This window comes from Etheostoma cragini, chromosome 16 (genome assembly GCF_013103735.1).
Source record: "Etheostoma cragini isolate CJK2018 chromosome 16, CSU_Ecrag_1.0, whole genome shotgun sequence".
Lineage (NCBI taxonomy): Eukaryota > Metazoa > Chordata > Actinopteri > Perciformes > Percidae > Etheostoma > Etheostoma cragini.
In genome coordinates, this window is record NC_048422.1 from 6746282 (window position 1) to 6761901 (window position 15620).

General features: G+C 41.4%; 1 protein-coding gene across 2 annotated transcripts in view; it reads left to right on the plus strand.

Moving 5' to 3' along the window:
* dpysl2b (dihydropyrimidinase like 2b) overlaps positions 1 to 14097 on the plus strand; it is a 35747-nt gene extending 21650 nt beyond the window's left edge. For both annotated transcript variants that reach the window (XM_034896327.1, XM_034896328.1), the window contains exons 6-14: positions 755 to 835; positions 1039 to 1107; positions 3029 to 3149; positions 3901 to 4057; positions 4182 to 4323; positions 5383 to 5553; positions 9868 to 10047; positions 10325 to 10496; positions 12639 to 14097. In XM_034896327.1, coding sequence (XP_034752218.1) covers positions 755 to 835; positions 1039 to 1107; positions 3029 to 3149; positions 3901 to 4057; positions 4182 to 4323; positions 5383 to 5553; positions 9868 to 10047; positions 10325 to 10496; positions 12639 to 12730 — 1185 coding nt within the window. In that variant the 3' untranslated portion in view covers positions 12731 to 14097. The remainder of the gene's footprint in view (positions 1 to 754; positions 836 to 1038; positions 1108 to 3028; positions 3150 to 3900; positions 4058 to 4181; positions 4324 to 5382; positions 5554 to 9867; positions 10048 to 10324; positions 10497 to 12638) is intronic.
* Positions 14098 to 15620: the final 1523 nt, after the last annotated feature.

The window sequence follows — 15620 nt, forward strand, 5'->3', positions numbered from 1 at the left end:
TATATATATATATATATATATATATTTTTATAGACATTTTAGGATCAGAACTTTTTTTTTGGAGAAGAAAAATTGGAAATAAATGTTAGATGAAGCCTTGAAGCTGATACATTCTGAAATTGTTTACAATAGTGTATCTGAATGTTGGACAACTACATCGGAGACAAAGAACAGTGGAGTCTGTTGAAGAGATGGTTATGAAAGTAATCTGTTTAATTCTGTGGATGGTTTTTAAAATGCAAGTAAATGCCAGTAACAAATCATCAGTGTAGTTATGTGACACCATTTGCGCTTGACAAAGACAACTGTTAAACTTGTTTAGCTGGATTCTTGGGGATAAAACAGAACTTTTAACTACGATATTTCAGTTAAAAAACTGAACAATAGACACAGTCAACATATTCTGTATTTGTCCTTCAGAAAAAGAGTGGTTAAAAATATTCTTTTCAAAGAGAGAAAACATGGGAGAAAACAACCACCGTCAAGTAACCACCTTACATGTTTTCTCATGAAATAGCCAAGGGCCACACTCTCATGTCTTTCCCAACTACTCAAGTATTCAATCAGACAACCCACTGACTAGAAGCACACCTAAAACCTTCACTACGTCCAGTATTCATTACATAAAGATATCCAAAATTTTCTTTAGTTTATTGTGGTACTGGACAGTAAAGAGTAGAATTCAAGATTTGTGTTGCCAGACAAGGAGTTGCATCATAGATCATACCTGTTTCTGTCTCCCTGTTCACTGCAGGTGTACGAGGTGTTCAGTGTGATCCGCGATCTGGGAGCCATCGCCCAGGTACACGCTGAGAACGGAGACATCATAGCTGAGGTACGACATTTCACTCCAGTAGAAGAGCCGAGATCCGATGTGATAGACAAAAGATTTTCTGCTGGATGTTTCTTTTTTGGAATTGGCATCAAACGTGTGTGTGTGTGTGTGTGTGTGTGTGTGTGTGTGTGTGTGTGTGTGTGTGTGTGTGTGTGTGTGTGTGTGTGTGTGTCTGTGTGTGTCTGTGTGTGTGTGTGGTGTAGGAGCAGCACAGGATCCTGGAGCAGGGGATCACAGGGCCTGAGGGACACACGTTGAGCCGTCCTGAGGAGGTAAGAGTGTCAGCACTGTGGACACTAGTCTCGCATTGCCAGACCTTCCTCCACGGCGCTTCACAGGAGGTTCTGGCTAGTCCACACAGCATTCTGGGATGGGAGAGATACATGCTCTAAGTGGCGGACAGAGCCCCGGCGCCGCTGCAAAAAAGCCTCGGGAAGGAACTTATTTTGGTGGAACGTGTGTGTGTGTATGTTCAAAGGTTGTTTTAGTCTTGAAATAGAAAACTCAGATTGGACAGATAGTCTAGCTAGCTGTCTGGAGTTACCCTGCAGAGATCTGAGGAGCAGGTTACCACAGTCCTCAGAAATCCACTGGAGGTTAACACTCTCAAAGGTAAAAGTACGTAAAAAGCTGGACCAGCTTCCCAAAGTCAGCTTTTGACTCTGGGAACTGTTCCTCTCTGGGTTGTACTTGCACGAGTCCTTTTCATGCTTAGGGGATTAGACCTCTCCCACCTCCCGTTGCCTTGGCAAATACTTAAACCTCCTCTTCAGATTCACCTTCATCTGTTTCTCATGGGAAGCCCAGAGGCATGACTGATCAGAGCACATCCGCTAAATAAATCATCGCTGTTACTCATGAACATTCAGATGTTGGAACAAAGTAGAGAATGAAATTGGAAGTAAGACTTATGGCAGCTAAATTTATTGCTAAAACCGCTGGTTTTCTCCTTTTTATAAAAGGCCCTTGTTCCTGTTATCTATTTCCTAATGCAGGGGCAGACAAAAAACAATTTAGAAAATAACATTGGTTTTAACTTTGTAGGAAGTTGATGATGAACCAAATTTAAAATTTTCATATGTATTGGAGGGGGACACGACCCCCCCGTTCTCTGGTTACACGCTTCAAAAAAGTTACAGTAAGGTTAAATACTGAATGATTTCTCATTAATCAAATCTTTATCTTAATCCAATGATTATTGATGATCCAATGATTCATGGATTGGTTATCAAAAACCTTAGGCCAAAGGAAGAAAAAAGGCAAACTGATCCAATTGAAGACGGGATGAAAAATAGACAGTTTGCTTTCTTTTTGGAACATTTGGTTATTGTTAGTCATTGAAATATCACAGTCCTGCCATCTCACTTCTCAAAAAAAGCTGCAACGGTTCTCTTAAGTGTTTTACCTTGTTTTTGTTGCTATGGATGGAAAACACATCTTAAGGACATTAATGCGTCAACAAATCAAAAGAAAAGAGTTTGACATTTTGAACAAAAGAAAATGTGGATGAGAAGATTATAACCACTCATGTCTGTATCGTAAATATAAAGCTACTGTCTGTAGCTTAGTACAAAGATGGGGGGGGGGGGGGGGAAGGGGGGCTAGCTTGGCGACCTACCAACACCTCTAAAGCTCATTAAATAACACTTTATATCCTTTATATCTTGTTTTTTAATCTGTACTAAAACCAAAGTGTAAAATAACATGTGGGGAGGGCATTTTCATGCTAAGCTAACCTGCTGCCGGTTGCCTCATATTAAAACAATGAGACGAGAGTGGTTTTTATTTTCTCATTTGATTCTTGGCAAGCAACATAGACCGTTAATATATATACGGTCTATGGCAAGAAAGAAAATAAGTGTACTGTCCAAAATTATTTAACTACTGCATTTCAGTATAAACCTACTCTATTAAGAGTATTTCCCTTTTCACTGTCTTTTGTCTTCTCATTTTATCTGTATAATGTATTATATCTTAATGTATTATATCTGTAAAATGTCTGAGAGTAGTAGCTTTTATGTCATTACTTATATATTTTTTTCTTTTTACATACCACTGAGAGAACCTGTGGAGGTGTTATTAGTAGGAAAATAACGGAAATGATGGACATGTGGTGAGAAAAGCATAAAGAAGAAATGGGGTCAAACTATTAATAGCCATCCCTCTACTTTCTATCGTCCCTTGTCTCACCAGGTGGAGGCGGAGGCTGTAAACCGCTCGGTGACTGTGGCCAATCAGACCAACTGCCCTCTCTATGTCACCAAGGTGATGAGCAAGAGTGCTGCTGATGTCATCGCCCAGGCCAGGAAGAAGGGTGAGTCTCTAATATACAGGTCATCTCGCGCTAATTAAATCAACATTTCCTGCAGTTTGTTAGCATTTGAATGTCTCTTTTCCGAAACTAGAAACTACGAAGACTTGATGAAAACCTCATTCTACCCGACTAACACACAAACATAGTTCAATTGTGGGTTTCCAAGATTCTATTCAGGTTTTGGATTAGAAAACACCTAATGACTAAACATTACTTTAAATGATAAGTTTCAATCAAGTGTATTGAAACATTGCAAAGCTCAACATGATAATGCATGTAGTCTTGCTGTGTACTGTTGTTATCTGGTGTTATAATTGGGATCGGACTTCAGCACAGATGTCAGTACCAACTTCTCTCATATGTCAAAACTCATCATATTTACATCTCAGGCCTCTTCATGTCAAGTGAAAAAATATCCAACTTGGCAAATCATTTTTTAAGTGAAACAATTTCCCCATTAGTAAATAACTTTTTTGAAAATAGGTTGAAAACTGACTATTTTTGAAGAAAAATCAACAAAAAAGGTCTCAATTACAGACAAAAATGTCTTTATGGATCTGGCTTTGTACACAGGCGAATTGTTTATGTTGCAACAGGAAAGCGTCTTTCGCAAACTGCCGCAAAGTTCAAATCGCACTATTTTCTAAAAATCATTGTATGCAAAATGAAGGGACCCAAACTATCAATAACAGCCCACAACCACAAGGAACCGCATTGTTATCTGGGGTTATGATTGTGATTGGACTTTCAGGCACTGTGGTCTACGGAGAGCCAATCACTGCAAGCCTGGGAACAGACGGCTCTCATTATTGGAGCAAGAACTGGGCCAAGGCAGCTGCCTACGTCACCTCCCCTGCTCTGAGCCCAGACCCAACCACACCAGACTATCTCAACTCCCTGCTCTCCTGGTAAGAGACGATCCAGACATTTAAAAAAATATCCTAATGCGATTGTGTCTGTATTTTCTCTACAATGAGCACAACATCACTTCTCTCTATCCTTCTTCTTTCTACACCTTGCTCATCTATATAGTGGTGACCTGCAGGTGACAGGAAGTGCACACTGTCCCTTCAACACTTCCCAGCGTGCTGTGGGCAAAGACGACTTCAGCTTGATTCCTGAAGGCGTCAACGGGACTGAGGAGAGGATGTCTATCATCTGGGACAAGTGTGTGGTACGTGTATTTATAAATGAAGCATTAGGTGAGCTAGGGACGGGAAATATGTCTCGCTTTACCAGACCATGTGGAGGAATGTTTTTGTAGCCCACACAGCATTCTGGGATGGGAGAAAAACATGCTCTGGTTTGTTGGCATTTCTTTAAACCAATCAGAATCCTCATGGGCGGCGCTTTTTAGCTCCGCGAGGAGCCACTGCAAAACAAGCTTTGGGAAGGAACTTGTTTTGGTGGAACATGTGTACTTTCAAAGTTGTTACAGTCTTACATTATCATTTAGCTTAGACTAAATGCTTCCTAAGCTAGCATGTAGCTTTGAAATACATCCAGCATTAATTTAGAATTGACTACACTCTACATAAGCATTTAGCTTTTATCAAGTGATAATCTAACAAACTACCATGCTGACATTATCATTTGACTTTAAAAGCTACATTAGCTATGACTAAATGCTGCATTAGCATTCAGTTTTTACTAAATGATAATGTAGCATGTTAGCATGCTGACATTAGCATTTAGCTTTGACTAAATGCTAGTTTTATTTATTTATTTTATTTTTTTTAGATTTTTTTTGGTGTGGGTATTTTAGGCCTTCAATTGACAGGACAGTTGAAGATGTGAAAGGGGAGAGAGAGGGGGAGTGACATGCAGCAAAGGGCGCAGGCCGGACCCAAACCCGGGCCCGCTGCGTCAAGGAGCAAACCCCTAGACATGGGCACCCGCTCCACCAACCGAGCTACCCGGGTGCCCTAAATGCTAGTTTTTATACAGGACTATAGAAACTTAACATGACGCATGCACTACTAAGAGAACACAGGCAGAGGGTGGAATCTTTTTTAGTTAAAGAAAGCACAAAGAAAAATGCACATCCATCATATCACATCCACACAGAGGCTAAGCAAATTATTGTAACCTTAAAACACACAATATTTCACACCGATTAACCAACCATGCAAGAAAAGGAAAGGCACAGAGAAGATCCAAGACAAGTGAGTTCAAACTAAAGTAGGAGAGTAACCCCTGTACTTTTCTCAATCCTATCTCTGAATCATTTTAGGTGACCGGTAAGATGGACGAAAACCAGTTTGTGGCAGTGACCAGCACCAACGCCGCCAAGATCTTCAACCTGTACCCGCGCAAGGGTCGCATTGCTGTCGGTTCAGACGCCGACCTGGTGCTGTGGGACCCGGACGTCACGAAGATTATCTCTGCCAAGAGCCACAACTCGGTACCAGCTTCACTCAACTTCATAACTGATAATATCTGAATCTTGATGAGAGTTCTCGTGGTCTTGTGGGTGCCCGGGTAGCTCAGTTGGTAGAGCTGGCGCCCATGTAAAAAGGGGCATTCCCCAACGCAGAGGCCGCAGGTTTGAACTACAAAAATGGACTTAATTACAGACAAAAAAAATGTCTTTATTGACCAGGCTTTGTGCAAGCCGACATTGTTTATGTAAAACAGGAAAGGGTCTTCTTCATACTGCAGGTTTGAATCACACTATTTTCAAAAAATCCTTGTGTGTAAAACAAAGGGACCCTAAACCATCAATACCAGCCCCAGACCACAAGGTACACAATTCCGTGAACAGGGGTGTCTACATACTTTTTTCATAGTGTTAACATGGAAGGTAAGATTAAAAAGAGGTTTTAAAGTAAGCAGCAAGGTAATACACATCTTACTTTCATACAAAAACACAAAAAATATGCTACTATGTGATGAGGATTAATGATAATAATTCAGCTAATGTAATTGATGACAGCCAGAGCAACTGGTGTATTCTTGTTGTATGGCCCTCGGACTGTTGAACAGTTCAGGGTGTGGGCCTCACACAGCGTCAAGGGAGTGATGTCATCCTTAAAATTTGCAGAGAACTGGAACACATCATTTCTCATTGTTAGCGTGTGTGTGTGCTTATGTGTGTATGTCACAGAGACTATTGCTGTGTATGTTCTTGGCCTCTGTTTGCTTAATCCCGTCATGTTCTTTGGTTTCTTTTTATTCCGCTTGGTCAGAAAAATGACAGACTAATGTTCATGGGAGAAACCGCTGTCTGTGTGTGTGTGTGTGTCAGTCACACGATAGCTCTGCCTTCTGGTGATCTCATTTCAGGTTTTAAGAGTCCACCAGATTGCCATGACCTCAGCTACAGTAGCTTGTAGGAGAGAGCAGTCATACATCGTCCAAATTTGTCACCCCCACCTCCTTATCCACACACACCCAAACCCCCGCATCACTCAGACTACCCTGCTTCTTCTTTTTCTTCTTCTTCCTCCTCCGGCCTGAGAACTGAGGCCTCTCTCTGCCACACCCCCCCTCCCCCCAACGATTAGCTTTGCTCTCTTTTTTTATTAGCATTAGAAGCCAGAGGGAACATTTTCAACTCTGTGCAAGATAAATCAGTTAAGCTCCTTTCACAAGTGCACTTTAATCCATAAACATTCTGGCAACTTTACATGCTGGCATCATGTGTGAACACAAACTGGAAGTTGAACAACATGGCTTTGGCAAGTTTCCAGAGAAAAACTGAGTGAGATTTTCATAAATCTGTGAATTGACAGCAGCATTCCCACAGACAGAATAAGGTTATTATCTTTATGATTGTAGGAAGATTGTGTCTCTGCTACCTTTGAAGCCATTTACCGGGGAATTTGATGTGTCTGCATTGGTTGATTAAGGTACAAGCAGCTGTGGTATGACGTCACTTGAGCACAGCTGTCAAACTTCAACCTGCCTTGAATCTAAAAACAATAACTAAAAATCTGCCATGTCATGTCTGATGTGTTCAGTGAAGAAGAGAGTGCAACATCATTATATCATTAACTGATTGGAGAACTCCAACCCAAAATTGTTGCTTGCATTTAACTGATTCTCAAGGATTGCATATTTCTTCTTTTTTATTATACCCGGACTATATGATTGTATTTATGTAGACTTTAGGTTCACCTAAATGCATTTTAACAGTAATCCAGCTAATGATTGAAATCTGTGAGGCTTTTTGGTGGAACTGGCAGCTACTAGCAGCAGGCTTAGAACAGCCGTGTCACCAATATATTAATCAGGCAGAAATTGATAAAATAGAACGGGAACGTGAATCATTTACAGAAGCATCAATCAATAAACAAAGCAGCTACATCGCCTCTGGCGATTGCGTTTTGATTGCACCGGCAAAGAAAGCAAAGTTTGAGGTGTGGAAAACTTTTGACCTTGAGAATAATCAGAATAATGAGCCAGTGGGTTAAGTATAAATTACTCATTTGTGACAAAAGGCAAAAAAAAGGCAAAAGGCAAAAAATGTGTGCGTGCACACATTTGAATAATGTCGGGCTGTAAATGGGTTCGGGCTTTTAAAAAGATGTCAATCAAAATGTACTTGTCAGGCTTAGGCTGAATTCTGTCGGGCTGGGTCCTTCTCGGGCCTAACTTTTAAGGTCCAATACAGCTCTAATTCATATGTCCACAGGGGTCCACAAATCAGTTTGAAAGCCTCAATTAAGCATTAACATTCTCCCCCATCAGTCCCACCCCTGGGACAATGGGGTAGAATGAGAACATTTCTGGCATGCTCACAAAAATCCAGCTAAAAGAGTTTAGTTTTTTCCAACAACAAAAGGAATTTTAAAACCATAATCAGGCTCTCTGTGTCAGAAATCAGAGCTGTGTTGTTTTCTGTTCTGTGTTGTCCTCCTTTTCCAACTCACTGCTGTTATCCAGCAGGGCTGCCACCCACTGGGACTGTAAAACATCAATCAGGAAAGCTACATGAATTGTGATGTGTGAACACACTTGACATGAGATTATTTCTATGTGAGACATTTGTTTGAACACAAAACTCTGACTCACTTAGGCTGCAGTCCCACCAAATAAAGGTTCCGTCATTCCATTCATCTGAATAGGGGGTAGTTTGCTCAGGCGGCGGGCGGGGGTGGCAGGGGATGCCGGGAAAAAATGCAGGGGCCATTTGACGAAGAGTTCAACTAACAGAAAATCAACTTTTAAATAAAACGCAACTTCGCTTCCACGGGTGGCTGATCATGTAACCGGCAGTCAGACAAAACACAAGGTTATGTTTCACGTGTTGTCACTCAGTTTGGCCAGTTTAAAACGCACCGTAATAGTGGGCCTCGCGTCCTGGTTAGTTATTAAAAGTAACTGTGTTTTTTAAATCTGTTAATACCGACAGACAATCACTCGTAAGACCTAGCATACTAGCAGAATGGCTAAATGCTAGCATCATGGGAGACACAAATGCGTAATTTAAGGATCCCTTCCACACACGGCCTTGCCCTTATCATAGCAACTTTTGATTTAGTGTGACTGCGGCATAAAATAATTGCTAATTGATGAGAGTGCGCTGAATTTAGGGTGTTCTCATATGACCAGTCCAGGGACAGCGGATCTAAAATAGCCTCCAGGCTAATTCTGGCACATTTACACATGTACACTAGCAGTCCAAAGTTTGGGGTCACTTAGAAATTTCCATTAGACAGAATATCAGCTGAGATCAGTTGCGCTGTTTTTTTAACCAGGGCAGCAGTTCAGATTACAATATGTCCTTACATAATTGCAAAAGGCTTCTCCAATGTTTTTCTAGTTAGTTTTTTAAAATATCAGATTAGTAAACAGAATGTACCTTTGGAACATTGGAATAATGGTTTCTGATAATGGGCCATGTAGATATTGCATGAAAGGTCACCACCCACTCAGATCAGCTGGTATTCTGTCTATAACCGAGTGGTAGAGAAATGTGTGACTCCAAGCTTTTGACCAGTAGTTTATTATTAGTGTGCATTGTCGCTGATAGATAAATAAATCGGAAAGAAAAATAAATAAGGCACTAAACTTAAATGAGTTTACAGCTGGAGATGGCGATCAGAAACAGACCTGTACCCGGTGCTGCGCATCGGAGTGTGAATGTGTGTGAATGTTTATCTGATGAGCAGGTGGCACCTTGTACGGCAGCCCCGGCCACAGTGTATGAATGTGTGTGAATGGTGAATGTTTCCTGTAGGTGTAAAAGCGCTTTCAGCTGTTGTTAAGACTGGAAAAGCGCTATATAAATACAGCACATTTTACATTTACCTGAGGTCAGTCCTGGGCATTATATTTTAACATTATATTGACATCAGGCTAGATATTGTCTTAAATTTTGGATAATGTAATATCGTGATATGACATAGTGTTGTCTTTTCCTGGTTTCAAAGGCTACATTACAGTAAAGTGGTCATTTTCTGAACTTAATGTTTTATTATTTGTTACCCACTTTCATTGTCATTGTATCTAATTATTGGTGATTATTTATCAAAATTCTCTATATATTTTGTAAAAGCCCCAATAGTCAACCCTACAATTCGCCGGAATACCAACATTAATGTATCTGGCCAAAAATATTGGGATTTTGATTTTTGCCCAGCTCTACCTGAGATGAATAATAAACCCACATTCATTATGATATGATATTTACAATTACGTGTATTTGTCTGTGTGTGTTTTGGATGTTGGACTTCTTCTCAATTACTTTTTATATCATTGCTGTCCTCTACAGACTGTGGAGTACAACATCTTTGAAGGCACAGAGGTGCGCGGTGGGCCTCTGGTGGTGATCAGCCAGGGCAAGATCGTCCTGGAGGAGGGGACCCTCCACGCCACGGAGGGCTCGGGACGCTACGTGGCTCGCAAACCTTTCCCGGACTACGTCTACAAGAGGATAAAAGCTCGCAGCAGGGTACCTTACCGCTTTTTGTCTGCTAGTGTTGGTGTAATCATTTTAGCTGATTAGATATTGACAAGACATCAAACTGCCATTTTTCAACTTTGTACCAACTTTGTCTAGTGAAGTTGTTGTTGGAGCAAGGCTCCACAAACCCGGCCCTTTTCTGGGATGATCACTGATTGTTTTGTGGAAAGCTGGAGGAATGACGCAGCGTGTTACAGATGTGTCCAAAACCTGCCTCCCTTTGATTGTGTCTGTTTCCTTTTTTTTTTCTTTTCTTTAAATGCAGCTGGCTGAGCTGAGGGGTGTACCCAGAGGACTGTACGACGGCCCGGTCTGCGAGGTGTCTGTTTCAGTCACCCCAAAAACCATGACCCCTGCCTCCTCTGCCAAGACCTCACCCGCCAAGCAGGCCAACCAGCCCGTCCGTAACCTGCACCAGTCTGGTTTCAGTCTATCTGGTCAGTGCAGACATTAGTCCATAATCATTGTTACTACTCCTTTTAGTCTCACTTTGCAAGACCATCCACACTCCAGAGAGTCTGGCAAGTCCACACAGCATTCCGCAATGGGAGAAAAACCTGCCCTGGTTGATTGGCATTTCTTTAAACCAATCACGATAGTCATGGGCGGCGCTAAGCTCTGCACGGAGCCGCTGCAAAATAGCCTCGAGAAGGAACTTGTTTTGGGGGAAAGTGTGAATTCAAAAGTTGTTTTAGTTGTTTTAAACTCAGAGTGGACAGATCTACCTACCAGTCTAGCTACCTGTCTGGATTTAGCCTGCAGAGATCTGAGCAGCAGTTAATCATAGTCCTCATAAAGCGGCCGAGGTTTAAAATTCCAACACAAAGAAAGCGGAAGGTAACGGACATCAGTAAAAAGACAATCCCGGAAGTGTAATGTCGCAAATATAGACTACTACAATGGGGTTGGTACTACTTGATTCTGAAGATACATTAAAGGAAGTCTCTGCCCTTTACACACACAATGAACTAATCTCATTGAGGCTTTTTAATCTCTCTGCATGCAGTGGGAACGTCTGCTCAACAGGGAACTTTTAATATTGTTGATTATTGGATAATTTGTGGAATCATGTAACAGGTCCTCTCATTAGACAAGTACACTTTTACGCTGATAAACCACAGGTTGCAATTCATGAATTTGTAAAAACACGAGGAAAAAACAAACCTCATTTGCATTTGCCTACTTCATAAACAGACGTGCAAATCATGAAATCTTCAGCACTGGAGAAGGTGCATGTTTCTACGCTTTAGTGCTGCTTCTCACTGCCATAGACACCCGTAAATTGAGCTAAGGTCACCATTCAGCATGTCTTTGATCTGCACGCGGATACATAAAGCGCAGCTTTCATGAAATGTGCCCACAGGGCTTGATCACACTTGCATTTCTGAGTGAAATTTTGCAGCAAATTGAATCCATTAGACCATAAAATGCAATCATTTTAGGTTCAATTTAGGTGAACTTTGCAAGTGGTCAACAATGTGACTTCACAAGTCAAAGTGTTTCTAACAAGGGATTTTATATATTCATCCAGTACCTGATTCCCAGACCCAGACTTTGAGGCTCTTGGAAAGTTATTATTAATACAAAGAGTAATTACAAGGGTCATCTAAGAGGGCAGACCTCCGCCAAGGCATGCCCCATCTCACAAAGGCTTGATCTATTTTTGAATACTTTCTGACACTTCACCGGGTATACGATATATTAGGGTATTTGTGTAAAAAAGAATCTGTAAAAGTTGAGCTGCTGGTGATAGAAGTCATTGTAACATGTTCATTGTCTATCCCAGTGGTTCCGCCTAGAGGTACTTCTGCTTTTGCCAGGGTGTACGCGGAAAGATTGTGGAGTAGCTTGATTCATTTATAATAAATAATCAATCATTATTAAAGAAGATATCAGATAGAACACCAGACACCGAAGTTCAAGTGGGTAGCTGGAAGTAGAGCTGGGCTTTGAATTCAATACATTGAAAAATGCCTCGTCATTCAATACCCAATTTCAATACCTGAGGAGTAAATCTCATCAGTCAGTGAGCCAATAAGCATGCAGCATGCTTCTACCAAGATCTAATAATAATGGTGATTGGCTGTTATATGTCGTAGAGACCACACAGGAAAACACTACGTTACACAGAGAGTGGGAGCTGAACAATAAATACAAGATTTGTTCTGTAATGTCTAATGTTGTAATTTCTTCTTTCTATAAAATTGGAATTGAAAAAAGCACTGTTTAGGAATTTCTATCAAAGTCATGCTATTGGTATTACATATTTTTCAATGATATAATGATGGATAAATGGTTGAATAGTCAGGTAAAAGTGTTGCAGCTAGTAGCAGTATAAGTTCAATTGTATGAAAAAATGAATGAATGAAATAATGAATAGCGTTTAACATTTGGAACATACATTGAGAATTGAATGCTATGAAGGAGTAATGTGTCCCAATTCTATGCATAACAGTACATACTTTGTAAGGTGCAGCTGCTGTACATGTTAAAGGTAAAAAAGAAAAGGTATGCGATTTGGAACACAGCCCAAGTATCAACACGACCTTGAAAAGCCTACGTTCCTTTTGCTCTCACAGGGGCTCAGATTGACGACAACATTCCTCGCCGGAACACCCAGCGTATCGTGGCGCCGCCAGGCGGCAGGGCCAACATCACCAGCCTGGGTTAGAGCTCCGCCCTCGGCCGCCGGGGGGGGGGACAAAGATGGGTGGACGGCCGGCCGGCCAACAGGAGCTGAAGGGTGGAGAAACCACGTCGCCACACCAGGAGCAGAAACCCTTCGCAGCATCTGACCGGGCCATCCATCTGTCTCCGGCTTTCACCTCCTCCTTCGCCGCCTCTCACCTCGCCCCTCTCCTCCTCCCCAAAACCCCACCCTAAAGGACACCGTTAGAAAAAAGAGAAAAAAAAGGGTCTGCCTCGTATGATAAAAAAAAAAGAAAAAAAACAAAACACTCCTTATTTGAGCACTTTTGACTGCATTATTTTTTTTATACAGTACTTTGTCCCTGCCATATATCCTTTTGATGTTTGTTTTACTGATGTTTTAATAGAGGGATCAAGTGGGACTAGATTCAATCACCACATTTAAAAGAAGAGGAACATTTTCATGCAGGATGCCTATTGCATTTCCATTCTTCCTTTTCCTTTTGGGGGAGTAGTTTAAATGGCGCATGGGTACAAAACCAGTGTTGTTACCTTCTTGTCTTGCTTTTCTTAAAAGGCCAGTTTATAGGTTGCTTTAAGTTGAACTGTGTTACAGTTTATTTGGCAGACAAGAATAGAACACTTCTTTCAAGCTGTGATTTAAATTGTGATGCATTTCAGCTACTTCACTTTCCAGTGTATCGCCTTCCGTCACACACTGCTGTAATCAATATACAATTGATTATTCGCCATGAGGACGGCCTTAAGGTTTGAAAAAAAATGGAACAACACCGCAATCTTTTATTAGGGTTTTAGACTGGCTCTCGTCTCGTTTTCCCACCTGTGGCTTTGCTGAAGTACATAAGTTGAAAACTATATTCCATATTTGGCAGCTCCCTTAGAGCTTGATTAGCACTTTGGCAGGTAGTAAATAGAGTGTAATGCCTCATCTCTGAGTGATAGGCCTTAGTTAAGTAGGAGAGTTGAAGAAAAGATCTAGGGAGGAAAGAGAAAGTTGTCCTCACCCTTTCCTTGCCTTGCTGTCTCTAAATGCCGTCCTGTTAGAGAGGCGCGGGGAAGGTGCCATTCACTCTGCGGCTACATATTTTCCGGTGTTGTTTGCCTTCCTGTGAATCATAAAGGTCCATAAAGGTTTTCGATTGACGGCTGTTAACTGATAACCGTCCCATCACCAACCAGTGCTTTTACTTACAGAATGTTTCTCCTCCTCCAAATGTGACTGTTTTATACTCATCAAAATCCCTCTTTCTTTTCTACTCCTTATGTGCCTGAACCCACAGAAGTTGTACTGATAATTTGGTTTGGTCTCGTTTTGTTATTCTTATTGAGGTAAGTGAAGGATGTAAGATTAAAAAAAAAAGAGAGGAAGATGTAAAATAGCCAGGATAAACCGATTCAAAGGTGCCAGATTTTGCGCTTTCACGGGGCCTATTCTGCCGGTAGAGCCCCTGTAAAGACGGAAAATGCTTGATTATCTTAAAAATGTTCTAATGTTTTAGAGCTTTTAAACTTGTTGTCAAACTGCTTTTTAGTGTCATTCTGTAACTAGGTGCCTAAGGGCTCAGCACTATTGATTTTACGCTTGAAAGTAGACATGAGATAATGTATTTCTGACTAGTGTGCGGTGTCAATGTGATGGATGGGACACGCACAGCAGGTTCCTGTACAGCACTCCTTACTGTTGTTGACGTGACATTGCTCCGGGCTGTGCTGAGCACTCATACCTTCTTTTTTTTCCCCTTTTTTTGCATGATCTGGTTTTCATTAAGCAAAGCAACTGAGTTCTTGTGTTAGTTGTTATGTCAACGAGGTCTTGGCCACCAGACATCTTTCTGCAGCCTTTTTCTTCCCCATGACTCAACACGGAGCAACGAGCTCACCCTAACATAAGGACCAGTACTAGTCTTTGCTTTAAACTGGTCTTTAATTATTTAGACTAGTCTAATGTAGACCATCGTGCATTCATGTAACACAGAAGACCTACTTGTTGCTGTAGCAGCACATAAGAGCTAGCGTTAGCTTTAGTTAGCTGTGACATTTAAGCTTCTTTAACTGGCCCCTGATTCCCTCACACATACACATAATATAGATACATACAGACGACATCACCTCTGTGTCTGTGATTTCAAACTCCAGTTTTCTGGTCTCCTCTGGTCTATAGTAAGCATATAGAAGTCTGTCAGTGTGCATGTATTTAAAGAATCCAGCAGGGGGAATGAAATGTGTCTGAAACATTCAAAGATGAGACAAGATAGGAATGTGAAATGAAAACTCCATCTCCACGGTTACTTGTGCACATCACACAAAGCAGTGGGGAATTTGACCCTGTGTGTCTGACGAGTGTTTCTTCCTTTCACAGTGGCCTTCTGTTGCCTCTTTTCCTTTTTTTTTTACCATCCTAATGAACATTGCATTGACACTTGTAGCCCTTTCTTATTATAGACACACTCTACACTGTATGACGCCCTTCTTTTACTTTAGGTAGGAAAGTATGTGGTAGAAGAGACACGAATACTAATTGGCAGCAAGCGTCGCTCTCGTGAGACCGTTAGCTCCTTGTATTTTAGTATTTTCCATGTCACTCCTTCCTTTCAGTTTGTCTTTATCCGCCTTTCTCTTCCTTTCTTTCCCCTTCTCACTCTCTCTCTTTCTTTCATTCTTCCCCTCCCTCCCTCTCTGGCTCTTTCGATGTTTCTGACTGTTGCCGAGGCAACAGACCTCTCCGCTCTCACAGGGTTCTGCTTTTTTGTTTGTCATGGCAACGCTTGTCAGATTGGAGGTTGCTTATAGCAACCCTTACTGACCTGGTGCTATTGGCACACACACACACTCATACACACACATACACACACACACACACACACACACACACACACACACACACACACACC